Below are 27,213 nucleotides of genomic sequence, written 5' to 3' on the forward strand. Positions count from 1 at the left end.
TTGTCAGCAAAGTAATGTCTCTGGTTTTTAATACACTGTCTAGGTTTGTTATAACTTTTCTTCCAAGGAGAAAGTGTCTTTTAATTTTATGACTGCAGTCGCTGTCTGCAGTGATTTTGGAGCCCCAAAAATAAAGTCTGTCACTATTTCCATTGTTTCTCCATCTATTTGCCATGAAGTGATGGGACCGGATGTCATGATCTTTGTTTTTGGAGTGTTGAGTTTTAAGACAGCTTTTTCACTCTTCTCTTTCACTTTCATCAAGAGGCTCATTAGTTCCTCTTTGCTTTTTGCCATAAAGGTGGTATCATCTGCATATCTGAAGTTATTGATATTTCTCCCAGAAATCTTGATTCCAGCTTGTGCTTCATCCAGTCCAGCATTTCACATAATGTACACTGTGTATACGTTAAACAAGCAGGGCGACAATATACAGCCTTGACATACTCCCTTCCCGATTTGGATCCAGTCTATTCCATGTCTGGTTCTAACTGTTGCTTCTTGACCAGCATACAGATTTCTCAAGAGGCAGGTCAAGTGGTCTGGTATTTCCATCTCTTTAAGAATTTTCCACAGTTTGTTGTGATCCACACAGTCAAAGGCTTTAGCATAGTCAATGAAACAGAAGTAGATGTTTTTCTGGAATTCTCTTGCTTTTTCCATGATCCAGCAGATGTTGGCAATTTGATCTCTAGGTCCTCTGCCTTTTCTAAATCCAACTCGAACATCTGGAAGTTCTCAGTTCATGTACTATTGAAGCCTTGCTTGGAGAATTTTGTGTATTACTTTGCTAGCATGTGAGATGAGTGCAGTTGTGCGGTAGTTTGAGCATTCTTTGGCATTGCCTTTTTTTGGGATTGGAATGAAAACTGACCTTTTCCAGGCCTGTGGCCACTTCTAAGTTTTCCAAATTTACTGGCATGTTGAGAGGAGCACTTTCACAGCATCATTTTTTATGATTTGAAATAGCTCAACTGGAATTCCATCACCTCCACTAGCTTTGTTCGTAGTGATGCTTTCTAAGGCCCACTTGACTTCACATTCCAGAGAAAAGCCAAAGCTGTCTTAAAGGTGTAAAAGACTTGACACAGCCCTTTGCCCTAACCTTGCACATTGCCTTCTGCGATCATTGACTCCTCACCCTCTCCCCTGTACAAGCCACTTCAGTGGACTCCTGGTTCTTCTTTAAACATGGTAGATATGCCCCGTACTGGAGCCTCTTTAACTTCCTGTCTGGAACACTCTTCTCCTGGATATCTCATTTCCTTACCTCCTTCATATTCTTGCTGAAGTATCACTTTCTTACTGAGGCTTTACCTGACAACCCATCATGTATTTCATTGCGTTGCATTCCTATCCCCTCTCCTGCTTTATTTTGATCCTTTGTGAAAATTATCACCAGCTGAATTACTATATGTGTTTATTTTATTTAATTATCTCTTTCTCTTTGAATTGCAATGTTGCTTTCCAAAGGCCAAAATGTTTTTTCCATTGCTATATCCCAAGTGATACAATGGTACCTGATCCTAAGTAGGTGCTCAATGAATATCTGCTAAATAAATGAATGAATGAATAAATAACTTGGCTCCAAGTAAAATGTTTTCAAGGTGAATGGAACAGATTCAAAGGAATAGATAAAACAAGTAAGTGGCTAAAAAATACTCAAAATTGGATTAAGAAGGTATATATTTCTTTTTTCAACCTGAAATAACATTTATGTGCACTATTTGAAATGAACATTCTTACAAACCAATAGTGTAAAGGGACACAGAAAAAAATAGAGCTCTGTTTAATAATGAATTTTTAAGCATTGACTTAAAAATCATTGAAAGTTGGAGTTAATTTTAAATGGACCAGGCTTTAGCTGATACCAAATTTTAAAAGTCACAAGCTTAAAGAGCCTCTTCTGTGAACATTACTTTCACCTTCTTGCACTAAGCCAGTGGATTGGATCCCCCAGGAAGAGCAGCATCAACATCATTGGAACTGGTTAGACATTCAGATTCTCAGACCCCACCCCAATCTGCTGCATCAGAAAACAGATAACTAACGAGAACATGCTGTATAGCACAGGGAACTCTACTTAATGCACTCTAGTGACCAGAGTGGGAAGTCAGTCCAAAAGGGAGGGGATGTATGTGTACGTTGGGCTGATTCACTTTGCTGTACAGCAGAAACTAGCACAACAGTGTAAAGCAACTATGCTCCAATAAAAAATGAATTAAAAAAGCAAGTCCTGGGGTAGGGTTCAGAAATGTGTATTTAACAAGTCCTCCAGGTGATTCTGACGCATTCGAAAGTTTGAGAACCATGGCTGGCTATCACCCACTCTGGCTCTCCAAGGGATACACTGCTTCCCGGCCACCCTCCCAAATGGAAACTGTATTCCAATTGCTTTCTTTGGACCACTGGCTTGAAGTGAGCTAGTGGTGTAGTTGTTAGGCCTCCTTGCCTCTCAGGCCATTTTCACTCCCTCCTCTGACAATTGAAACACGTACACACACACACACACACACACTTGGGTTATGAGACCAGACTTATTACCCATTGCACCTTCTCATTTGATATCATTTTGTCTTCTGCCTCGTGCACAAACAAGGTATGCTTTCCCTATTTCTAAAACAAAACAGGGTTTCCCTGATGGCTTAGTGGTAAAGAATGTTCCTGCCAGTGCAGGAGACGCGGGGTCGATCCTTATTGGAGAACCCACATGTCCCGGAGCAATTACGCCCATGTGCCGCAACACTGAGCCTGTGCTGTAGAGTCTGGGAGCCACAGCTACTGAAGCCCACACACTCTAGACACTGTGCTCTGCACCAAAAGCCACCACAATGAGACGCTCACACACTGCGCTGGAGAGTAGTCCCCTCTTGCCACGACTAGAGAAAAGTCCGTGCAGCAACGAAGACCCAGAATAGCCCATAAATAAAATTATAAAAAATGAAACAAACATTTGAAAATTCTCTCATGAACTTCTTTTCCCTTAAGTCATTTTCCCATTTCTCAACTTATTTTTACAGCAGAACTTAAAATGAATTCTCTAAAATTTCTCCTTTTTCTTTTGAGTCCACTAAATCAGGCTTTTTACTGACACCGCTTTACTAAAACTGCCTTTATCAAGGTCATCTCACTTTGCTACATCCAATGAGCAGTGTTTAGTTCTTCTCATATAGTTCGTCTTCTCTGAGTACTGACCACTTCCCTATTCTATCTATGCCCATTCTACATCTAATACCATGGCTTTAAATACCAGTGAAGAATCTGCTTGCAATGCTAGAGACCCGGGTTTGATCCCTGGGTCAGAAAGATCCCCTGGAAAAGTGTATGGCTACTCACTCCAGTATTCTTGCCTGGAGAATCCCATGGACAGAGGAGCCTGCAGGCTACAGTCCATGGGATAGCAAAGAGTCAGACATGACTGAGTGACTAACACTTTCACATTCATATATTGATGACTCCCAAATTTTTATCTCTAGATCCAAATGGTACTCTAGCTCTAGAGTTCAAACCTATATCCAAATGTCTGCTTCTCTTATCCATTTTGGTGATTAACAGGCATCTTGAAATTAACGTATCCAAAACTGATTGCCTATATGATCCCTCCCAGACCTACTTCTTTACATTCTTATCTCAGTTGATTATAACTCCATTCTTCCAGTTGCTTAGACCACGATAACCTTTACACTTCTTTCTCTTTCATGTCACATGTAAAGCAACAGCAAACATCGTTGGCTCCATTTTCAAAATACATCCAGAATGCTTAGATTCTTCTTCCAGAGCTCTTACACTGGTCCAAGCCACAGTCATATCCCTCCTGGATTGTGTGATGAGCTCCTAAATGGTCCGACTTCTCTTGTTCCTGGTGAGTCTATCTCAGCGCAGCGCTGGCCTGATCCTGCTAAGCCTAAGTCAGATCTCCACTCCTCTACCCAGATCCTTTCAGTGATTGCCCCACCTGGCCAGAGTGCAAAGCAGAGCACTTATGACTGAAGAGGTCCGCCGTGACCAGTCCACCATTAAGTTTTTGATCTAAATTCCTGCTCACTCTCTCCTCGGCTCCCTGGCCTTTTTGCTATTTTCGTTCTTCCTCCCTTTCTGAAAAGTTTTGTCTGTTTGGACGAACCATGCAGCATGTGGGATCTTGGTTTCCTGACCAGGGATTGAACCCGTGCCTCCTGCAGTGGGAGTGTGGAGTCTTAACCACTGGACCCCAGGAATTCCCATCTTTGCCATCTAAACACTTACCAGGCACATCCCACTTCAGGGTCTCTGCCCTGCAGTACCTGCTGCCTTCGCCTGGACTATTTCCTTGCAATTTTCTGCATTCCTCTCTCTCACATCCCCCAAGGTCACAATTCCAATGTTTCTTGTCTAACATTTTAATTCTCTCAGATAGCTTCTCTCTCCCTTCCATTTATTTATAACACAAACTTTATAACTTAGCACCATGTGGCAGATGGTGTATTTTATTCATCTGTGTTGTTCATTGTCTCTCTTCCATACTAGACTATAACTTTGTGAAAGTAGAAATTTGTGTCTCTTTTGCTCTTCCCCAGCGCCTAGAGCAGTGCCTGGCATGTAGTAGACACTGAATATCTCTTTCCTGAGAAATGAGTGAACTAAAACTTAAGCTCATAATTTCAAAAAGAGCATCTGTACTCATCCACAGGCCGAAGGGATAATATAAAACTCTTGCATTTTTAATGGAAAAAAATGTATAAATATTCTTGTGATGACTTTGTTAAGGCCTGTCCCTCCTCCCACCTGATTCTGAGTAGCATGAAGACTGGAACTGAGTCTCATTTGCTCACAGTTGTCCAGGAGCAACTGTGACAACTGAGGCTTCTTCTTTGGACATAAAGTGTAATTGGAGGAGGGCACATCAGGTAATAAGATACATAATATTTTGACACAATGTTTTTAAAATGTCAAGATGTAAAAACCTGATGAATAGCATATCAAAATAGGATTAGTATTCCTGACTGTCTTTAGCTTCAGTCTCAAATTTGGCTTCACTTGGTGCTAATTTTACCTTTTTTACCTATATTTATACATATTGATTTGATTGGTTGATCAGAGCATGGCACATAGTAAGTGTCGGCTGCTTTAGTTATTAATGCCAAAGCACAAAGGAAGGTCTCTAAGAGATAGGTTTCTCATACTCTGTACCTTTGCTGGCCTTCATTTCTTTGTTCATGCTGCAAATGGTTATCAGGTGGCAAAAGGTTATGTGTGTGTGTGTGTGTGTGTGTGTGTGTGTATGCATATAATGATTTATTAATTTAAACATTCCCCACACACTATAAACAGTTATTTCTGCTATCATCCCCATTTTACACATGTGGAAATTGAGGTCCAGAGAGATGAAATGATTTGGGGGCGTTCATAGTAAGTGGCAGCTCTAGGCTTGATAGTGGCAGATCTTCTGTGGATAGGAAGTCTGATAGTCTGCACGGCACCAGGATACATTTCAGGAAAAGGGAATCTAAGCAAATTCCTTTTACTCTTATAGAGCAAGTTCACACAGACACCAAAATAAATCATGAAAACCTAGGAAAAAACAGATGTCACGATGTAAACACTAGGCTAGGGAAACTAATGTGGAATTATTTTATGAAGCCTGTGAAACAAATGGAACACGTTACAAAGCAGGGTCATTAGTGTTTTTTTGTTTGTTTGTTTTTTGTTTTAAAGTACAGTTGGCTTCGAGAACCGGGGTGTAGTATGGAAGAAAGAAGAGTGAAGGAAGGAGGTAAATTATCCTACCCTCTACAGTAACAGAGACGGGTTGCTCTGATAGTTTCCTTATCATTATATACCTTTTAAAATGCTTTCTCCCTGTGAGAAATAATTCATGGGGCCCTTATGGGAATGCAGGCAATCCACTAAGCTCTAAATGGTTTTGTATATAACAGGTAGGATCCCAGGTGGGGATTATGTGCTAGAGATTATTTGTAAGTCACTCATAGCAAATACCATTGGAGCCAGCCATACGAATTGGGAATAGTGCTTCAAGGCTGCTGTTGACGTTTATCATCAGAAAGATAGCTTACCATTTAAAATGTGTAAGCAGGTTTTCAGGAAATAACATTAACACATTTAAGTGAATATCATCTCTACGCCATTACTGAAAGCACCATCTCCCCTTGCTTTGTGCAAAATAGTGAACTTTTATCGCATTTGGTGAATACTGGCAGTAACATAAGTAAATCTTTGAGAAATGGGTTAAGGGTTGATAATGTGAGAGGCCTGTAGGTCTGGTCCAGGCTTCCATCAGATTACTGTTCTGGTCCCTTTTCCTAGTGTGTGTGAGGTTTGTGTGTGTGCCTTTGTGGCTCAGACGGTAAAGAATCTGCCTTATAATGCAAGAGACCCAGTTTCAGTCCCCAGGTTGGGAAGACCCTCTAGAGAAGGAAATGGCCACCACTGCAGTATTGTTGCCTGGAGAATTCCATGCACAGAGGAGCCTGGCGGACTACAGTCCACAGGGTTGCAAAGAGCTGGGCATGACTGTCCACTTTTTGTATTTGCAGGCTCTGTCTTAAACCAAGTTGCATAATATTGGGGTAGTGACATGGTTTTGAATTCCAAGTGCTTAGATGACAACTTCTGATTTCCCTCTGCCCGTCTCAAAAGTCATCAGCAAAGTGGGGTCCACCCGGACTTGAAGCCACAGGCTTCCCCTCCTGAGCTCCTAAGCTGTTCACCCTGGCAGACCAGAAAAAAATTAGAAAATAAAAGTGCAGCCGCCCCCAGGTCCAAGTGGAATTTTATATTCTGATCTGACTCCTTTTAAGAGGTGTTGAAATAAAGTCAGATTGTTTTACTTCCCTTTTACTTTTACCTGATTTTCTGGGGCTCTTTGAAGTCCCAGGGCAGACCAACAGCTTTACTTAGTTTTCTTTATGAGACCTTGTAAGTGCTGTCCTCCTGTGCCATTTTGTTTTGTGTGTTCTTGAGAGTAGGACTTATTGCTTTTTGGTGTATGTGAGGAATGCTCCCTGTCCTAAATCACTGAACGCTTCATTGGAAATAAAGAAGAGTTTTAAAGCTGTGATTTCACATAAGAAGAGTCTTCTCTAGCAGCACAATTTGAAAGCATCAATTCACTACTCTACACAATATGGATGACTAGTAAGGACCTACCATATAGCACAGGGAACTCTACTTAGTCTATAAAGACCTAAATGGGAATAGAATCTAAAAAAGAGTGGATATATGTGCATGTATAAATGACTCATTTTTCTGTACAGCAAAAACTAACAGCATTGTAATTCAACTGTACCCCAGTCAAAATTTTAAAAAATAGTAGTTATTTCAAAATTTGGGGGAGGGACATAGCCCCAAAGCATCATTTTCCAATGTTAACTATAATCATTTGGTATCTCTCAGTAGGAAAAAAAGAGTCAGAGAACACTGAGACCAGACTTCTTTGATATTTCTGAAGTCAAGCACAGAGGTTTGAGGGAAAACATTGGATTTATCATACTGTTCCTATTAGGCAATATCACGATGAATTACAGTCTAATGTTACAAGAGGGCTGAAGCAATGAGTGTGGCTGCCTTGTTAAATCACTCTGCTATCAATCAGTTCTGTGACCTTCAGCAAGACACTTTGCTGGGACTTGAGCTTTCCTATTTCTCTACTTCTTTTCTTCTACCTATGCAAGAAGAAATTCAAAAGTTCACAGATAAAATTTCATTCATTTGTTCACTGAACATTGGTATTGATCATCTACTTTTGTGCCGAACTGATCACAGGGTACCAATGATTCAGCGCCAAGCAAAGCAAAACTTGGTTGTCACACTGTTGGAGTTTACATTCTAGTGGGAAGAGGTATTCAAAAATCATAAAAAGAAAAATGTATAAATATAATAACTTTAAAGAGTTAAGGGACATGCTTTGAGCCATGCAAGCATTTCAAAGGGAGAATTGAGCTAGTCCACCATGAGTATTCTATTTTATGCAAGGGATAGTTTAGGAAAAAGAAAATGTTTATGACAAGATTTTTTTCACTCAAAAACAGTCTTATTGAGTCACACAGAGGAAATCATATATCTTTATTTCATGCTATGGAGAAAAACAATTTAGTAGATTATATAAGAACTCCTTGAAGATAGAAAACCAGTTTTGTAGAGAGAAGCCAAGCTTCTAAGGACTGAGTATGGATGCACTTCTGTGTCAGTGAGCAAATGGGCTACATTTGTGAACAGGCTTGAAGGTGTAGGATAAGAAGAGGGAATGGTGAGTGGAGAGACCAAGATGACAGACAGGAGGCAGTATGAGAGGGACCCCTATGGGGCTTCCCAGGGGGCACAGTGGTAAAGAATCCGCCTGCCAATGCAGGAAACACAAGAGACGTGGGTTCAATCCCTGGGTGAAGAAAGATCCCCTGGAGTAGGAAATGGCACCCCACCCCAGTATTCTTGCCTGGAAAATTCCACAGACAGAGGAGCCTTGTGGGCTACAGTCCATGGACTTACAAAGAGTCACACATGACTGAGTGACTGATACTGCCCCATGCTCCCAGATCCTTTAAGTCTTAAAGCTACTCAACCCACATAGTGTTTCTACAGACATTGATATAGAGGTTGGACTTTGTGATTCTAGGTAATAGGCCAAGAAACAGAGATCCTGAACTGTCAGGAATCTGCAAAAAGTGAAGATGGGGTCTCTCTGGGCTTCACTAAGGTTAAGTTCAATAAGATTTCTGTGAGGCAAGAGGATTCAGCAAATATCAGTGTTATACTCCATGTTCAGTTATAGGCTATATTTAATAGAAGACTGTCAAAGAGAAAATTCGCTCTGCTTTTTTGCTACTAAAATGCTATCTGTTATCTCCAGTGACTGTACTCAAATCCTCTGAGTGGGCTTCAGTTCACCTCATGATATCTTCTGTTATGTGCACATCTCTTTCTATAGACCCTGGTGGAAACCTGCTCTCTCAAGGATTTGAATGGACTTGGAAATTGGGAGAGTACCACTTTCAGGAGCATTCTTTATGGAGTGTGGGAACAGATGGATAAATTCATCCCCATGTGGATAGTTCTAAGATACATTGATATACTTTTTATAAACCCTCCTGTAAGAACAAGCCCCAGTTGTCCACAGAAGTGACCTCAAAAATTAGCTTCTCCCTCCTTTTTAACTTTCCCTCTTCCCTCTCTCCTCCTTCTAAGAATTGCTCCTCAACTGGACTACCTGGATACAAGTCCTCATATCAGGATCTGCTTTTGTAGGGACAAATGCTAAAATCTGTGCATATTTGAAAAGAAGACTATGGATGCTGCTCTCTGTTTTTCCATTCCTGGATATGTTTATGCCTTTGTGAATTCCAAAGTACTATTATTATTGCATTTTATCCTTGAAATTATTCTTAAAGTAAGAAGTTTTATTATCCCCATTGTACAGGTGGAGAAATTAAGGCTCAAAGGAAAGAAGTGAAAAAGTAACTTGCTCAGTGTTGCACAGATGTCACCCACATAGAACTAAAATTGGTTATTCCACAGTCATTCCACACATGGAATGCCTACCGTGTGCTATGTCCCGGGCTAGCCACTGGGCCTTGCTGTTCTTTCCCCTGGGTCTCCTTTCCAGATCTCTGTAGGATCTCTCTTCTACTTGGGCTGATCTAGGCCTGATCCAGAAGAGAAAGGCACTCCCTCCAGCATCTGGAAGGACTGGTGGACAGGATGCTAAGATTGCTTTCTTCTTGAAGTTGCTCTTGTCCCAGTGGCCCAGAGATACAGTTCCTTCATCCTTCACCTCAGGGATATCTTTATGGACTTCATTTCATTCTTCACTCTCAGCCAAATGGCCCAGGACCAACAATTCTGAAAAGATTCCTCTTTGAAAAGTTTGCCTTGGTAGCTTTTCTTCCCTGATCTCTCTGCTTGGTAAGTTCTGAAAGGTTGTGATTGAAATTATTTTATAGGATTTATCTCAAGGCTGTATCGTCCATGATCTCTCCTCAGTGTTTTGAAGTGTGTTGACTCTTAGAGAGGCCTTGAATGAATATGAAATTATTCTTCCCCCACAGACAGCAATGAATCAACTATAAATGGTCTGATTTCTGAAATGATCCCTAAGGCTGACATAAGAAAAGGATACTGATCAGGATCAATAATGCTGGACTATCAATCCACAAATTAATATGCATGCCTTGATGTAGAATTGGGAAATAAGAAGGATAAAATCAAGATCATTTAAACATCTGTATTGTTTTGCTATGTATATTATAAAAGTATACTGCAAATGGCATTAGAAGTTTGCCTTATTTTCTACCCAACATGAAATAAAATAGCACACACAAAAAAACTGTCAAATGGACATTAATCTTAAAATATGCCTCTGCTATTAGCAGAGCAACTAAAACAGATTTTTGGTTTCAGGCTTCATAGCATTTAAGAGAGAAGTATTTTAAGCTGAACGATGTCTAAAGCTAAAAGTCTTCATGGTACTTATTTCATTTATATAGAATTTTGAGAGTCTGAAACCCCACTTTCCTAAAGGATAAGTGTTCTTAATGATCATTTTCCAAAATTTATAGCTGCTATTTTACAAAGTTCATATTTATTATTTTGTGTAAAGCTTTTTTTTTCCACTAGCAAAGAACAAAACAACACCATAAAGAGCAAACACAAATTCTAAGGTTTATAAATTCTTTATGACTTAAATATCTTATGTCATAATGTCTCCATAGAGTACTTAGGGATTTTATGTGGTATGGAATTTTATATGGAATAATAAAAGGAAATAAATTATCATAGGTTGTAATTTTTCATATATATCTATATATTTATATATCAAACTGTATTTGTATATATATATATAGTATATATAATATATAAAATTATGCACATATATACATGCACAGATGTCTTCCCCTGGATTCCCTTGAAAACTGAATGTAACAAAAGGCTGTGGTACTAATGTGTTTTTGGAAAGAGGACTCCAGGGTAAGGACTTCCTTGGTGGTCCAGTGGTTAAGAATCTGCCTTCCAATGCAAGGGATGCAGGTTCAAGTCCTGGTCAGGGAACTTACATTCTCACATGCCTTGAGGCAGCTGAGCCCATGCACCACAACTGTTGAGCTCACATACCCCCACTAGATAGCCCGCATTCCACAGTCTTCAGAGCCCACGTGTTCTGCAGCTCATGCACCTAAGCTAAGACCCAATGCAGCCCCAAATAAATGAATAAATAAATATTAAAAAAAAAAAAGAATTCCAAGTTAACAAGAGTGAAGAAAAGGGCAAGTGCAGCAGTGAACAATGGGAAGCACATCCAAGCTGACGTGTTGTCATAGTGACCACTGCGTCACAAAGAGCCGCAGTGAGACGTAGCCGTGCCATCAGCTGGGCTCTCTTTCATCTTCTGTTTCTTGTTGGTCACAGTTGGACTCGTGAGAGTTGATTCACATACACTTAGAAAGTTCTGTCACCTGGTCCCTTCAGCAGCTTTGGGGAAGCCATCACACTCTATGCAACGCTTGGAGTGGAATTTTATATGGAATAGTAAAACGAAATAAATTATCATAGGTCGTAACGCCATCACACTCTATGCGTGCTTCTAGAAATGGTGAAAGGAACCAGGGGCTCCATATATTTTTGCTTGTTTGGCCTCAGGTATAAAATCACACATCAAACCCACAAGTAGCTCTCAGGGTCAGAAACTGGATGGAGGAAGTTGCTGAGGGCCTGGGAGTCAGGTGAAGTCAAGAGAATATAGATAGGAGGATAAAATGTGAGAATATAATATCAGCTAGTCAATCTCAGAGGCAGCAGTAGTACCAGCATAATATATAATGCATCCTCAAATCTCTGCACTAAAGAAAGAGAAAGAAGTATGTATAAGCTTGTACAGAATACAATATGAAAATATGCCAAACTTTGGAATGGGTGTTTATATTTCCTGAGATCCAAGTTAAAAGTCTGAAAACAGAGGAATGAAGATTTATTTGGGAGACTTGGCTTAGGAAGCTAAAGAAAACCATCTTTATCTGTCATCCTCTCTTTCACCCCTTGGATTAACCACTTGCAGTAAAAATTTGTCTTGAAATAGACAGGATAGTCTTCCAAACAATGCCAAGAATTGGATGCGTAGTAAGAGCTATCTCACAGAGAAGAAATAGATCTTTGGATTTTAAACAGCTTCCCCCTAGGCTGCCTGTAAACAAAAAGAGGTAGGAAGCCAACAATACAAGTGGAGAAGCTGAATCAATAAACTTGGAATTCAAAAAAATGGCAGTGTGAGTAACAATCTTTCAGATAAACAAGGCTGAGAATTATAAGTGCTTAATTTATATGTATTTCCTAGGTACTGTAGGAAGAGATCGAAAACATGTGTTCTAGAAATCAACAAGGTAAGGGTTCAAAATATTAGACCAATACTTTTATAAACAGAAAGTCTTTATGTAGTAAAGTGTCATGAGCAAGTTGATTTTAAAAATACCTAAGGGGCAGGTTTGGTCCCTATATGTGTGCGCAGTGCATACCCAGATCTACCACAGTGGATGTCATACTGTGGCACTCGGGCATCTAGGGCTTTTGGGTCTGTGTGTAACTGTCTAGCTAGCAGCTAGGGACACTGCCCTCCCTACCCCCTCCTTAGCTCGCTCAGCTCTCCCATTGCAGCCCAGCAGAGAGACAGTTTGGCAAGCGATGGAGCAGGCAGACTGAGGTGCTAAAGCCACATGCCCTGCCCAGGCCAATCTGATCGGCATCCCATGCCAGCACTTCGCAGGTGAGCAGGTCAGTGTGGAGGACATGCGGGCAGTCTTGGAAGCCTATGAGAGCAAACCCCGCTGAGTGGGCAGTGTGTGCCAAGTTAGACCAGTACAAGTGTACCTGAAACCTGGAGAATCCGGAAATGGAAAATTTAATCTCATGATTCTATGGGGGAAAGACATGGCAACAGTATCCATGATCGCACCGATTCCCACGGCTTTCTGAATATGCTGCAGGGAAATCCAAAAGAGACATTATTCTTCAAACTTCAAATCAAGAAGTTTTAACGAATCTTGAGGGAAAACCTGTGTGTCTACATCAACGATTCCATTGGCTTACATCGAGTACAGAATATCAGCCATACAGAACCTGCCCTGAGCCTTCACTTGAACAGTTCACCTCACCGACTCGATGGACATGAGTTTGGGTGAACTCCGGGAGTTGGTGATGGACAGGGAGGCCTGGTGTGCTGCAATTCATGGGGCTGCAAAGAGTCGGACATGACTGAGCGACTGAACTGAACTGATGCCTTTGATCAAAGAACAGGATGTAAAACAGTCACCCTGACATACCATAGCAACTCTGGAATCAGGACTCCACTTGCAACTTCAGGACCACTGGAGGATAACTAAGGAACACCAAACCCTCAGAGATCTTACTTTAAGTTCCAGGAAAAGTTTTGCCTTGGAAAAGGTCTCCCACCATTGGCTGTCCAGTATACTACTCCTTGGAAGGAAAGTTATGACCAACCTAGATAGCATATTCAAAAGCAGAGACAATACTTTGCCAACAAAGGTCCGTCTGGTCAAGGCTATGGTTTTTCCAGTGGTCATGTATGGATGTGAGAGTTGGACTGTGAAGAAAGCTGAGCACTGAAGAATTGATGCTTTTGAACTGTGGTGTTGGAGAAGACTCTTGGGAGTCCCTTGGACTGCAAGGAGATCCAACCAGTCCATTCTAAAGGAGATCAGCCCTGGGTGTTCTTTGGAAGGACTGATGCTAAAGCTGAAACTCCAATATTTGGCCACCTCATGCGAAGAGTTGACTCATTGGAAAAGACTCTGATGCTGGGAGGGATTAGGGGCAGGAGGAGAAGGGAACGACAGAGGATGAGATGGCTGGATGGCATCACCTACTCGATGGACAAGAGTTTGGATGAACTCTGGGAGTTGGTGATGGACAGGCAGGCCTGGTGTGCTGCGATTCATGGGGTCGCAAAGAGTTGGACACGACTGAGCGACTGAACTGAACTGAACGAATATACTTTACAAGGCCAATGCTTAGATCATTAATACTATAAAACAGATGTTAATTATAAGGCATTAAGTAAGCAAATAGTGCCCTAAGCTGCTATAGAAGAAAAAAATCCCACTAAAGATAAAAAGGCTTGTGATTTTAAAATACTAAATCAGGTGCAACACTGCTTTTACTCAAAACCCACTGGAACCATACTGTGAATGTCAATGAAGGTTTTCATAGTTTTTGGAAACACTTTCTCTGAATTGTAATTAGAAATAAATAAATGTAATACAAGACACCAAACCACCTGTCTAGTTACTTGAAGGACTAAATGTAGATGTCTTCAATATACTTTGTATGTTGTTAATATTTGAAGAGAATTCTTTACATCTGTGCATTTTAGTTTTCCAAATATTATTTTACAAATACCTGTTCTTTAAATAATAGAGTATTGTAGATAGAGAAACTTAAGGCACATTGCCATTTGGTAATGAAATGAAGGGCAAAAGATTTAGAAAACTACATGTACCCAAACCCACAACAAACCAAAATTAGAAACTCATGTCTATTTTGTGTCCAGTGGTCAAAATTTGTACTGCTGCCAGAATTGCCAAATAATTTTAATAAAATGGATTTAAAGATAAAAATAAGGGGCAATTAACTTTGGGGTGGGAGAAGGCAATGACACCCCACTCCAGTACTCTTGCCTGGAAAATACCATGGATGGAGGAGCCTGGTGGGCTACAGTCCATGGGGTCGCTAAGAGTCGGACACGACTAAGCAACTTCACTTTCACTTTTCACTTTCATGCATTGGAGAAGGCAATGGCACCGCACTCCAGTGTTCTTGCCTGGAGAATCCCAGGGACAAGGCAGCCTCATGGGCTGCTGTCTATGGGGTCACACAGAGTCAGACACACGATTGAAGCAACTTAGCAGCAACTTTGGTGTGGGATTCTAGAAGTACCCATTAGAATTCTAGATAAAGAACACAAAAATGCAAACTCTTGAAATGCAAAAGCTTTCAGGAGATAAAAATGTCTTTGTGGTGGTTGGTGGTTTTTTTGCTAAATCGTATCTAAGTCTTGCGACCCCACAGAATGTAGCCTGCCACGTTCCTCTGACCATGGGATTTCCCAGACAAGAATACTGGAGTGGGTTGCCATTTCCTTCTCTAGAGGATCTTCCTGACCCAGGAATTGAACCTGCATCTCCTACATTGCAGGTGGATTCTTTACCACTGAGCCACCAGGGAAAGCCAAAAATATCTTTAGGAACCTCTTAACTATGTGTTTGATACTCTAGGACGATCTCACAGTTTTTACATTATTTATATTCTGGTGGCAAATCACTTATAATTTGTTAATGTTAAATATATATATACTCCATTTCTATGGAGCAATCTCTAACAGAAATGAAACCTCTACATCTAGAGTTTCAGACCTGTAGGCAAATCATGGCTACTGATGTTTTTCAAAATATTTTCAAAATTAGGAAAAAATTATTGTAAAATTTTACTCTCTGGCCATACTAAGTGCTCAATCGTTCACAGCTGATACTGGCTGGAGATAAGTGTAGCAAGTGTGCCCTTGACACTGGTGCTCTTCTGTTACCTCATTTTCATGACTATTCTGTTGAATAAACTTCATTGTCTCCTGTAGATGATCACATCTGTAACTGTTCTCCTCCTCAAACAACCACCTTGAAGGAAATTAATCCAGAGAGATTTCCCCCGAGTGTTCATCTTTGTAACTGTTCGTGCTTGCTAGCTTGGTTCCGCGTGGTTGGTGGCTTCCTCTGGCTCTCACGCGTTCCTCGTTGCCGTCTTTGGCCGTCCCGCCAACTTCGTCTCTCTCACGGGCGCCATTTTGGGGCGTTGCCTGTGCATTCTGAGCGCACTTTCCACCCACTTCAGTTTGGGATTTGGTTTTCATCCTCTCTCTTGGTACTGAAAGCTATTCTAGTCTCACAGGTTGGTGCATCCCAATGTTGCATGCGTGTGCTCACTCAGTCGTGTCCAACACTTTGCAACCCTGTAGACTACTGTTCATGGGATTGTCCTGGCAAGAATACTGGAGTGGGTTGCCATTTCCTCCTCTAGTGGATCTTGCAGATCCAAGGATCAAACCCACATCTCCTGAGGTTCCTCCATTGGCAAGCAGAGCCTTTACCCCTGAGGCACCTAGAAAGCCGAAATTGTTGTGGATTCATCCAAGTGACTGAATATGACTGACTTCTTATTTTCGGTATGCCTGTGGTAGAAAGGTTGTATGAATGGCCCCAGCTTTCCACGCCTCTGTATTCACATCTTTTGGTACTGAATCTCTGCCACCTCCAAAAACACACACTGACTCTGGGCTCGGCAAGTTGACCCAAATAGAGACGTTAAAATGCACATGTTCATTTACACTTCCGCTCTTGTTTTGATTGACTGGAGAACATATGTCAGCTGGCCAGAGAGTTCCTGAGCTCACTTATTGAAGGATTATGAAAAACAGGTACAAGTGAAGACACAAGAGTTCAGTTTTCCCAGCTATTGAGTTCTATGAGTCTATTCTAGATCAGCTTGCAAAGAGCTAACCTCCCAAACATAATAAAGATCACAGAGTCACCTACTTGACATGCAGCTCTTGCCCAGATATGACCAGAATGATCATGCTGACCTGTAAAATAGTCAACAATAATAAATGTTTATTATTTTAAGCCATTGACTTTTGGAGTAGATGTGTTACATAGCAATGACTAATTGATACAGTGTCCCAGTTAGTGAGATGTCGGTTGTACTTACCATATAGTCTTCTCAAGGAAACGAACCTATAGGAAGAGCTTGGGTAGCTATACATGTAACAGTATGCCAGGAAAATATTCTTATAATATTCTGAAGTTCTCAGAAGTAAAGTAATTTAATTGAAGGGTTCCTTTGGGGTAGGTTGTTTTCATTTGGGAGAATGTGAACATGTCTCATCTAAAAATTGAACATGTTCTAGGGACATTCAAACCCAATGTTTGTGTTGCAAATGGCGTTCCAAACCCATTTCCACATAGGTACGGGGATCATGGGCTGGCATACAGAAAATATTTCAAAACAAAAAATTGCATTCACTGTTACTTTGAGGTCTCTATGCAGAAATGTGATTGAAAATAAATGCATCAGTGACCTCAGAAGGTTTGGCAGTGCCTTTTAGATGCTTATCGGAGCCACACAAGTTAGGAATCTTGGATGGAAATCTCCTAAGAATAACCATTCTCATGAAATTTCCAATCCCTCTTTTTTTTTTTTGGCAGAATTTAAAATTCCGTGCAAATGGCTCATGTCGCAAGACTTCTGCGTGGTGCTGGCCAGCACCAGGCAGAAGGGTGGCCCAGCAACGGAAAACCAAACCAGTGTGGCTGCGTGTTTTCACGCCTTTGAAAAGGTTTGGGTTTGGCTCAAACCAAGAAAGAGCATTTGAGGTTTTTATTTTGTGCCAATTCCTTCAAATACCATTCACCTGAATCACGGAACTTTGTGCATCAGGAGGAAACAAACCATCAACCATCATTAACCACTTACTTATCTCTCAATCCCACATTAACCAACCATTCGTCACTCCCAACACGACTTTCACCAGTAGCTTTCACCTTCTCCATCCTTGGGTCACTTCATCAGCCTGCTCATTTGCAAATATATAAGGTCAGCAAATGTTCATGACTTAGGACTTTTTCATCCACTGGTCTAATTCTAAGATGCTAATTTAAAGAAATCTTAACTTCTAGACTCTAAAACCATTTACAGCTCTGAATTATGTGACATCTAATAATACGGTAATATTTGGATTTGAAATACAGAAATTCTTTCCCACAAAGTTAAAACAGGATAAGGATAATCTGATTAGTTTATTTTTCAAGTTGCCAGTGACTGGGTACTTCATCAGATCGTAGCATGAGATGGTACTAATGAAGCAAAGGTCAGGGGTCACGTCTCTGTCTGGTCCAGTTAGCATTATTATTTTTCACCTTCCCTTTCCATTCCCCTCTCTCTCAGCCAAGTCTCCTACCAGTTAGTGCAACTGTGCAAAGAGACATCCAGAAAAGAGAGCATGGAAAGGATTCAGTGGCAACTCACTCAGTTCTGAATGAAGTCAGGTTATGTGCTCTTGCCGCTTATGTGTACACGTAAGTTTGTGCCTGGCGAGGGTTGTTTTGGTATATGCAGGTATAAATGTGTGTCTGCCCAGTTTCTCTCACTCCCACATGATTTGAAAAGCGTGCATTGTTTTAGTCAGATGGAAAGATTAGGTTACCTGAATACTGGTATTTAATGTACATTATCACATTTATTATCATATCAAAACCAGATGTTTAAAATTTGGGCTAGAAATTCCATAACACGGGTTGTATTACCTCAGGGTCACCGTAGCGCCTTATGCTCACTGCTCAGCTGTATTTTGTTATGGCTCTAATACAGCAGTAATGTGTTTCCACAAGTCTTAGTCTGGTATTAGATGACATGCGGGCTAATGTTGGTGGGTTGAGCAGACTGGTAGGGGGTTATACAAACCAGAGCAATTTGCTTTCCCAACAATAAGAAAATATGTGAAGAATTATTGTTAATGGTCAAAGCCCCCCCGTCTCTCTCTCTCACTCTGGCTTTGGCTTGCTCTCTCTCCTCACCTCTCCTCTTCTCTCCTCTCTCTCACTCTGGCTTTCATTTTTTATCTTTGGTTTCTTTATTTAAAATTTGTTGTCATTTTTATTGTCTCCAAATGCCCCTCAAACTTACTCCAGAAACAGGAGCTGCCTCTAATTACTAACTTTCTTATCTCTGCAAAAGCTATTGGAAACCTTCCTCTTATTTGCCTGGCTTGCATTGCTTCTGTACTGATCACATTCAAACAAGCAAGCTCAGAAAAGTGATAGCATTCTTGATTTAAGAAATTATAATCAGCACAATTTAGATAAGGGTTTTTTTTTTTTAAAAAAAAGGAAATAAAAGCCCATGTGGAACCAAGCCAACGATTCATCTGTTTGCATTAATAGGTTCCAGCTATGGTACTACAGGCACGGAAAGCCTGCTCGCCACTGCACTTAGCAAGCACATGAGCTTAAAAATAAACTTTGACAATGTAGATCTCTTTGTCCTTTCGGGAATGGAAAACATTATGTACTTCAAAGCATACTAAGCCTGATTTTAAAATATAGTTGGGATATTATTACTGTGGCAGTTGGGAGTGTCTTTAGGCTGCACACAGTACCCGATGCTTTGGGTGCAGTAGTACTTGAGCCACAGACTAATGCGAGTAAATGACTCTGGCAGTTTGGATATGCTCATTCATAAGGAAGAAACTTCTGCCTTTTAAGTTCTCTGGGACAACTGTGATATAGTTCCTCCTTTCAATGAGGGAATTTCTTCCTGAACCAAACCGCAAAAACAGTGTTTGAGTAGCACACTTTCACTTGCATACAGCAGCGTTTGTTCACTTTTGAGTGTTTCTGGACAGGAAATCGATCTACAGGGTAACATTCACACACAAAAAGGAAACAGTATGGGACGATGTCTTGTTAGTACAAGTGACTCTGTTTGGGAAATTACGGACAAGAGACCCTGGAGGAAGAACGGCATTAAAGATCAAAAGCATCATGACTCCTGATGAAAACATCCCCAAATGATGAACCCACGAGCAAAAAGGAACTTCTGCTGTAAGTATTTTTGTGATCATCAAGTATCTAAATATTTTCAAAATTTCTAGAGTATGTGGAGTTAGATTTCCAAGCAAGTACTTGATGTAAGGAGTCTTCATTATAGTCAAGTCTATAATTAAACTCATTGGGTGATTCCAACAGAGGATTAGTTACTGGAATTTTTTCCATGACCTTGCAACTCAAATAAATTGCAAGTTGACATGGGCATGTTTTATACAATAGGCATGTAATATCAGGCTTTCAATGTGTGATGTATTACTCTGGCAATGTAAAACTGATCAATATTTGTATCTATAAATCCCCTGACATTTGGATTCCAGTTATTTAAATGATATTTACTTTGGTTTCATGTTATGTTTAATCCTGCAATTGTGTTTTTTCATAAATAGTTTGACACATTATTTGTAATTTGCTTAGAGAGAATATTAGTTCTTTCCTTAGTGAATCTTATTTATATACAGCAGGGGGAAGAGGTGTGTCAGAATTTTGAAAATGGGGAAGAAGAGGTATGATAGTTTTAAACTTGAGAACTAAGGCATTTAAAAATATTTACATTTCCATAATATATTGGTAAGTAATTCTGAAAATCATTTAGATTTCTCTGTATAAGACTTCTAACTCCATATGAATATTGTTATGGTCTTGGAATCAAGACCATCAATAGCATAATTATTAAATAGAGCTAAGTCCATATTTAGTGCCTGGCATAGAGAACATACTTGCTAGTTGTTGCATGTTGAGTATAGGCTGATGTTGGGTAATAGAACAAGTATCCTGATTGTACAATAGTCATTTCATATCGAGATTTCACTTTATGAACTTACCCATGAATGTGTGATTAAATTGCATAACAAAGAACTGTAGAATAATGGTGTTACATTGTTTTGCTGTTTTCAATAAGGAATTGCTTTAAAAATCAAATTTTGAATGGATTTCTCTTCCTGGTTGTTTGTGTAACATTGTTTATCTGAAGGGGTATCATAATGCTTCTGGAGCAATTCAGTATATAAAATATCAGTTTAGTTCCAATTAGTTTGTGATTTCCAGGAGCTAGTTTGTGGCATTGAGACTTGGAATTAGCAATTTTGGAGCCCCCTCTGCTGAGGATTAATGGGTAGGTCAGGACAATGGCCAAATCCTCAAATGCGGAGATGTGTAAGGGACATGAAAATAAACTGAGAGGTGAGTAGATGAAGAGATTCTTGGAGTCAAGCCAAGTGTTTCTGGAATGAAAGAAGAGAAGCAGAAAATATGGAGAAAGCCATAGAGTGGGAGAGAGCTGGAGAGGTAATGGAAACTCATTATAGATGCCATCTCTGTCTCATAAAATGCCAGATAACACTGTTCTAGGACCTCAATTTTTTCCTAGGTCACTTGCTATACTTATCAAACTAAACACATGTCCTTCTACTATCACAAGTAGGAAATAAGAATGCTATAGGTGTGATTTTGTTATGTCTTATTAGAAGTGATGGGAATCTTTGAGTAGGAGATGATGGAAGCTGTAACTAAGCAACAACTGTCATCAAGGTAAAAGATTTTTGAATAATCATATATAACATTTTAGATAAGCTTATATTATCCCAATAACTGTTCGGTTTAGTCTCCTACTTTCTATGTATTTTATAAGTAATTTATCCAGGCATATCTATCAGAATGTAACTATAATTAGAACAAGATATTCTATAGGAATCATTTAGAAGTTCTTTTAAGAATTAAAAGGTTGGCTGATAGGCTGATATTGTCTGCGTGAGCACTTTTTCACATTAAATTCATCCTGATTTATTAGGCAGGATTCTGAGACGTCAGTCAAGAAATGATACAACATTGGAGGAGTCTTAAGCCTTCATTTTTTAAGGAACAGAAAGGGATCTGATTCTAATCTGAAAGCCAGTGTATGGTAGACGGATTTTGAGGATTATCTTCAAAAGGAAAATGTAGGTTTAGTATGTGTCCTTCCCCCCGCCCCCGCCAGTACTGATCAGAATATAGTTATTGATAACAAATAATAATTTGAATTTTTATGGCATAGTATAATCTTTCCTAGTTAGTTGTTTGACACCAGAAATACCTATTGCCGAACAGTTTAAGATTTGGTGTATTAGGAGGAATAAACTCCTTGCCACTCCTACTGCTGGTAGATGAGGAGGTTTAACGTGGAGGGAAAAGAAAACATTTTGAATCAGACAAATGTGCACCGGAATTCCAAATTTCTCATTTATAAACTGTGTGACCTTGAGCAAATTACATATACTCTAAATGTCTGGTTTCCCATACAGAAAATGGGGTTAATAACTATTCCCTTTTAGATTTATTGTAAAGATTAAGTGAGATAATTTATGTCAACTGCTTGGCCTGGTAAGATGGTTAAACTACATGAGCTTTGGAAACCTTTCTAGTTTTCTCATTCTAGTAATTCTAGGCATTTGCCTGCGTGATGCAAAGTCGCTTCGGTCAAGTTCCGACTCTGTGCAATCCTATGACCTGCAGTCTTCCAGGTTCCACTGGTCTGTAGGATTCTCCAGGCAAGAATACTGGAGTGGATTGCCATGTGCTCCTCCAGGGGATCTTCCCCATCCAGGAATGGAACCAGTCTCTCTTACATCTTCTGCATTGGCAAGCAGGATCTTTACCACTAGCGCTACCCGGGACGCCTTCTGCTCTGCTAAGTCACTTCAGTCGTGTTCAATTCTGTGCGACCTCATAGACAGCAGCCCACCAGGCTCCCCAGTTCCTGGGATTCTCCAGGCAAGAACACTGGAGTGGGTTGCCATTTCCTTCTCCAATGCATGAAAGTGAAAAGTGAAAATGAAGTCGCTCAGTCGTGTCCAACTCTTAGTGACCGCAAGGACTGCAGCCTACCGGGCTCCTCCATCCATAGGACACCTTAGATTTTTAAAATAACCTAAATTCCTTGCTTGCGTTAAAATGCTATTTGAAGATGCAACTCAGTAGAAATATCTATTCTCCACCTAGTGGGCTCCTCATAAAAAAAATTGTAAAGCAAATCTATTACAAGTGTAGTAAAAGAATAAGGCAATCGGAATGTATGATTTGAAAGTAAAAAAGGGTTTTTGTGATTTTTTTGATGTGTTCAGTTCAGTTCAGTCGCGCAGTTGTGTCTGACTCTTTGCAACCCCATGAACTGCAGCACGCCAGACTTTCCTGTCCATCACCAACTCCCAGAGTTTACTCAGACTTATGTCCATCGAACTGGTAATGCCATCCAACCATCTCATCCTCCTGTCATCCCCTTCTCATCCCGGCTTCAATCTTTCCCAGCATCAGGGTCTTTTCAAATGAGTCAGTTCTTTGCATCAGGTGGCCAAAGTATTAGAGTTTCTGCTTCAGCATCAGTCCTTCCAATGAATATTCAGGACTGATTTTGAGGTGTTAGGTGGTCTAAATTAATTTGAAAGACTGTTCTACAGTCTTCAATGACTAAGATACTGTAAATACCAGGTTGGCCTTGGCTAATGAATTTCCTCTTTCCTGTTTTTAACCACTTTAGGAAACCCACCATAGCCAACAAGGTCATTCTCAGGAGAAACGGTTTTGGAGAGTTTAAGGACATAAAATGTTCATCTTCAAAACTTTTCCTATGACATCTTCCTATGGTGTCTACAAAAGTCCAGGTTTTAAGGGGATGGTATATTTTGATGATATAATTTGTGTCCATTTGTTACTGGCATAAGCGCAAAGCACTTGGCAGAACCATCATTCTTATACTACTGCTTAAACTAGCTTAAGCAATGTTTACACAGATATGAAGTAACAATCTAGCTGATAGATTTATTATCTGGAAAGTTGCGAGTGTGTGTGGACATGTTCCGTTGTGTCTGACTGCAACGCCATGGACTGTAGCCCCCCACGCTCCTCTGTCCATGGGATTCTTCGGGCAAGATTACTGGGGTGGGTTGTCACTACCTACTTCTGAGGATCTTCCTGGCCCAGGGATCGAACCCGTGTCTCTTGAGTCTCCTGCATTGGCAGGTGGATTCTTAACCAGCTGTACCACCTGAGAAGCCCATATAGAGAGTTGCTATGTATTAAGGAGAGTGCCATTAGTAGCTATTAAAAAAAATATTATCTTGCATCTGTCTAGTGCCATTTTCTTTTAAAAATGTTTCTACACATATAATTTCATTATTTTCTCATCTTTGAAGCAGAGAGGGTGCTATTTACATTATTTACTGCATAATATGAATAATAGGGCAGAGATTAGGCAGAATTCTCCAAGTTCAGTTCAGTCACTCAGTCACGTCCATCTCTTTGCGACCCCATGAATTGCAGCACGCCAGGCCTCCCTGTCCATCACCAACTCCTGGAGTTGACTTAGACTTATGTCCATCCAGTCAGTGATGCCATCCAGCCATCTCATCCTCTGTCGTCCCCTTCTCCTCCTGCCCCCAAATCCCTCCCAGCATCAGAGTCTTTTCCAATGAGTCAACTCTTTGCATGAGGTGGCCAAAGTACTGGAGTTTCAGCTTTAGCATCAGTCCTTCCAAAGAAATCCCAGGGCTGATCTCCTTTAGAATGGACTGGTTGGATCTCCTTGCAGTCCAAGGGACTCTCAAGAGTCTTCTCCAACACCACAGTTCAAAAGCATCAATTCTTTGGTGCTCAGCTTTCTTCACAGTCCAATCTCACATCTGTACATGACCACTGGAAAAACCATAGCCTTGAGTAGATGGACCTTTGTGGGCAAAGTAATGTCTCTGCTTTTGAATATGCTATCTAGGTTGGTCATAACTTTCCTTCCAAGGAGTAAGTGTCTTTTAATTTCATGGCTGCAATCACCATCTGCAGTGATTTTGGAGCCCCCCAAAATAAAGTCTGACACTGTTTCCACTGTTTCCCCATCTATTTCCCATGAAGTGATGGGACCAGATGCCATGATCTTTGTTTTCTGAATGTTGAGCTTTAAGCCAACTTTTTCACTCTCCTCTTTCACTTTCATCAAGAGGTTTTTTAGTTTCTCTTCACTTTCTGCTATAAGGGTGGTGTCATCTGCATATCTGAGGTTACTGATATTTCTCCTGGCAATCTTGATTCCAGCTTGTGCTTCTTCCAGCCCAGCGTTTCTCATGATGTACTCTGCATAGAAGTTAAATAAGCAGGGTGACAATATACAGCCTTGACGTACTCCTTTTCCTATTTGGAACCAGTCTGTTGTTCCATGTCCAGTTCTAACTGTTGCTTCCTGACCTGCATATAGGTTTCTCAAGAGGCAGGTCAGGTGGTCTGGTATTCCCATCTCTTTCAGAATTTTCCCCAGTTTATTGTGATCCACACGGTCAAAGGCTTTGGCATAGTCAATAAAGCAGAAATAGATGTTTTTCTGGAACTCTCTTGCTTTTTTGATGATCCAGCGGATGTTGGCAATTTGATCTCTGGTTCCTCTGCCTTTTCTAAAACCAACTTGAACATCTGGAAGTTCATGGTTCACGTACTGCTGAACCCTGGCTTGGAGAATTTTGAGCATTACTTTACTAGCGTTTGAGATGAGTGCAGTTGTGCAGTAGTTTGAGCATTCTTTGGCATTGCCTTTCTTTGAGACTGGAATGGAAACTGACCTTTTCCAGTCCTGTGGCCACTGCTGAGTTTTCCAAATTTGCTGGAATATTGAGTGCAACACTTTCAGAACATCATCTTTCAGGATTTGAAATAGCTCAACTAGAATTCCATCACCTCCACTAGCTTTGTTCATAGTGATGCTTTCTAAGGCCCACTTGACTTCACATTCCAGGATGTCTGGCTCTAGATCACACCATCGTGATTATCTGGATCATGAAGATCTTTTTTGTGCAGTTCTTTTGTGTATTCTTGCCACCTCTTCTTAATATCTTCTGCTTCTGCTAGGTCCATACCATTTCTGTCCTTTATTGAGCTCATCTTTGCATGAAATGTCCCTTTGATATCTCTAATTTTCTTGAAGAGATCTCTAGTCTTTCCCATTCTGTTGTTTTCCTCTATTTCTTTGCATTGATAGCTGAGGAAGGCTTTCTTATCTCTTCTTGCTATTCTTTGGAACTCTGCATTCAGATGCTTATATCTTTCCTTTTCTCCTTTGCTTTTCACTTCTCTTCTTTTTGCAGCTATTTGTAAGGCCTCCCCAGACAGCCATTTTGCTTTTTTTCATTTCTTTTCCATGGGGATGGTCTTGATCCCTGTCTCCTGTACAATGTCATGAACTTCCAATCCATAGTTCATCAGGCACTCTATCTATCAGACCTAGTCCCTTTAATCTATTTCTCACTTCCAGTGTATAATCATAAGGGATTTGAATTAGGTCGTACCTGAATAGTCTAGTGGTTTTCCACACTTTTTTCAATTTAAGTCTGAATTTGGCAATAAGGAGTTCATGAATTGTCTAAGGAGGAGATTAAATATGAAATAAGATTTTTCACCTAGTATAATTTATCTAATGGTTTTATGACTATCTCTGATTTTTATCTAGAAGTATATTTGATGGTTTTATGACTATCTCTGATTTTTATCTAGAAGTATGAGACTCATTTGCTTATCTCATACCTTAAAAGGACCCTTAAACTTGAGCAGTAATTAAAATTTACCTTGTTTTGTGCCTTCTATGAAGACCCAACCAATCAGGCCCACAAAAAGAGATCCTACAACTAGGTTCAACCCTAGTTAGGCATGCAGAAAACCTGTGTTGATGGAATTCTCTGTATCCTCTACTATCAGTATATCCTAGACACTTCTAGAGAGTAAAGTGGCTGAGACATGCTCTTTGTTTTACAAAGGAGTCAAGGCCACAGTCGACACTCTTGGCCATCTTCCTTATCTAAAATGACATGGATCTGGACAATTTATATATCTTATAGTTTTCCATTTATATGCTATATAAACAAAAAAGCATATATATGTATATATATGCATATATACAAAGGTTCAAAGGTTGATAAACTACATCCTATAGGCATAGATACAGAGATTCAGGTTATGGTTATATCTGTTGATTTGTGTCTAATAACCAGAAGTCTTTCTTGGTGTGACTGAAGATTTTAGCCAGCAAGAACCACAATTTACAGATACATGAGAAAACCAGAAAACTATAGAGCAGCAAGGTCCATATATCTTACACAAGTTATCCACTAGGTGATTTTGAAATGAAACGCATTGATTTTTTCTTAGCAGCAACCCTTTTTGTACAATATTGTGTTAGCTCAGTTCTTAATTTTCTTTTCATTTAAAAGCTTATTGCCACATGTTCTGTATAATACTTCTGGTTGATGACATTTTATGAAAAATGTTGCCTTGAAGAGGAAACTTTGGAACTGAGGGCTTAGGCACATTTTGAATTGAATAGATTGAAACTTCGAGAAAACCTTGATCTGCAAGAAAATGGCTCAGAGAGCAGTATCCTTATTACTCCTTTCTCCTGTGAGGAAAACAGCCTCTAAGATTAAACTTGGTGCAGCAGAGCTAATGGAGGTGCAATTACAGGTCATTAAATAGCATGATGCCAAAGTGTTTTGTTTCCATTATACTGTTTTTGTTCTTTTGAAACCCAAGGTGACAGGTCAAGCTGAATTGAACAGTC

The 27,213-nt window shown here is 40.1% G+C and overlaps 1 protein-coding gene and 1 pseudogene across 2 annotated transcripts in view; both read left to right on the forward strand.

Moving 5' to 3' along the window:
* The window catches only part of KCNK2 (potassium two pore domain channel subfamily K member 2), a 252,288-nt gene that overhangs the window by 5,420 nt on the left and 219,655 nt on the right, over positions 1-27,213 (forward strand). Inside the window, exon 2 of one of the 2 annotated variants that reach the window (XM_005901277.2) lies at positions 19,448-19,646. In XM_005901277.2, the coding sequence (XP_005901339.1) occupies positions 19,613-19,646 (34 nt within the window). In that variant the 5' untranslated portion in view covers positions 19,448-19,612. Of the gene's footprint in view, positions 1-5,689; positions 5,753-19,447; positions 19,647-27,213 lie in introns of those variants that run through there. The other variant, XM_070384776.1, reaches the window with a different exon arrangement.
* Positions 11,275-13,361, forward strand: LOC102273441 (cysteine dioxygenase type 1-like; annotated as a pseudogene).

This window comes from Bos mutus, chromosome 16 (assembly GCF_027580195.1).
Source record: "Bos mutus isolate GX-2022 chromosome 16, NWIPB_WYAK_1.1, whole genome shotgun sequence".
Lineage (NCBI taxonomy): Eukaryota > Metazoa > Chordata > Mammalia > Artiodactyla > Bovidae > Bos > Bos mutus.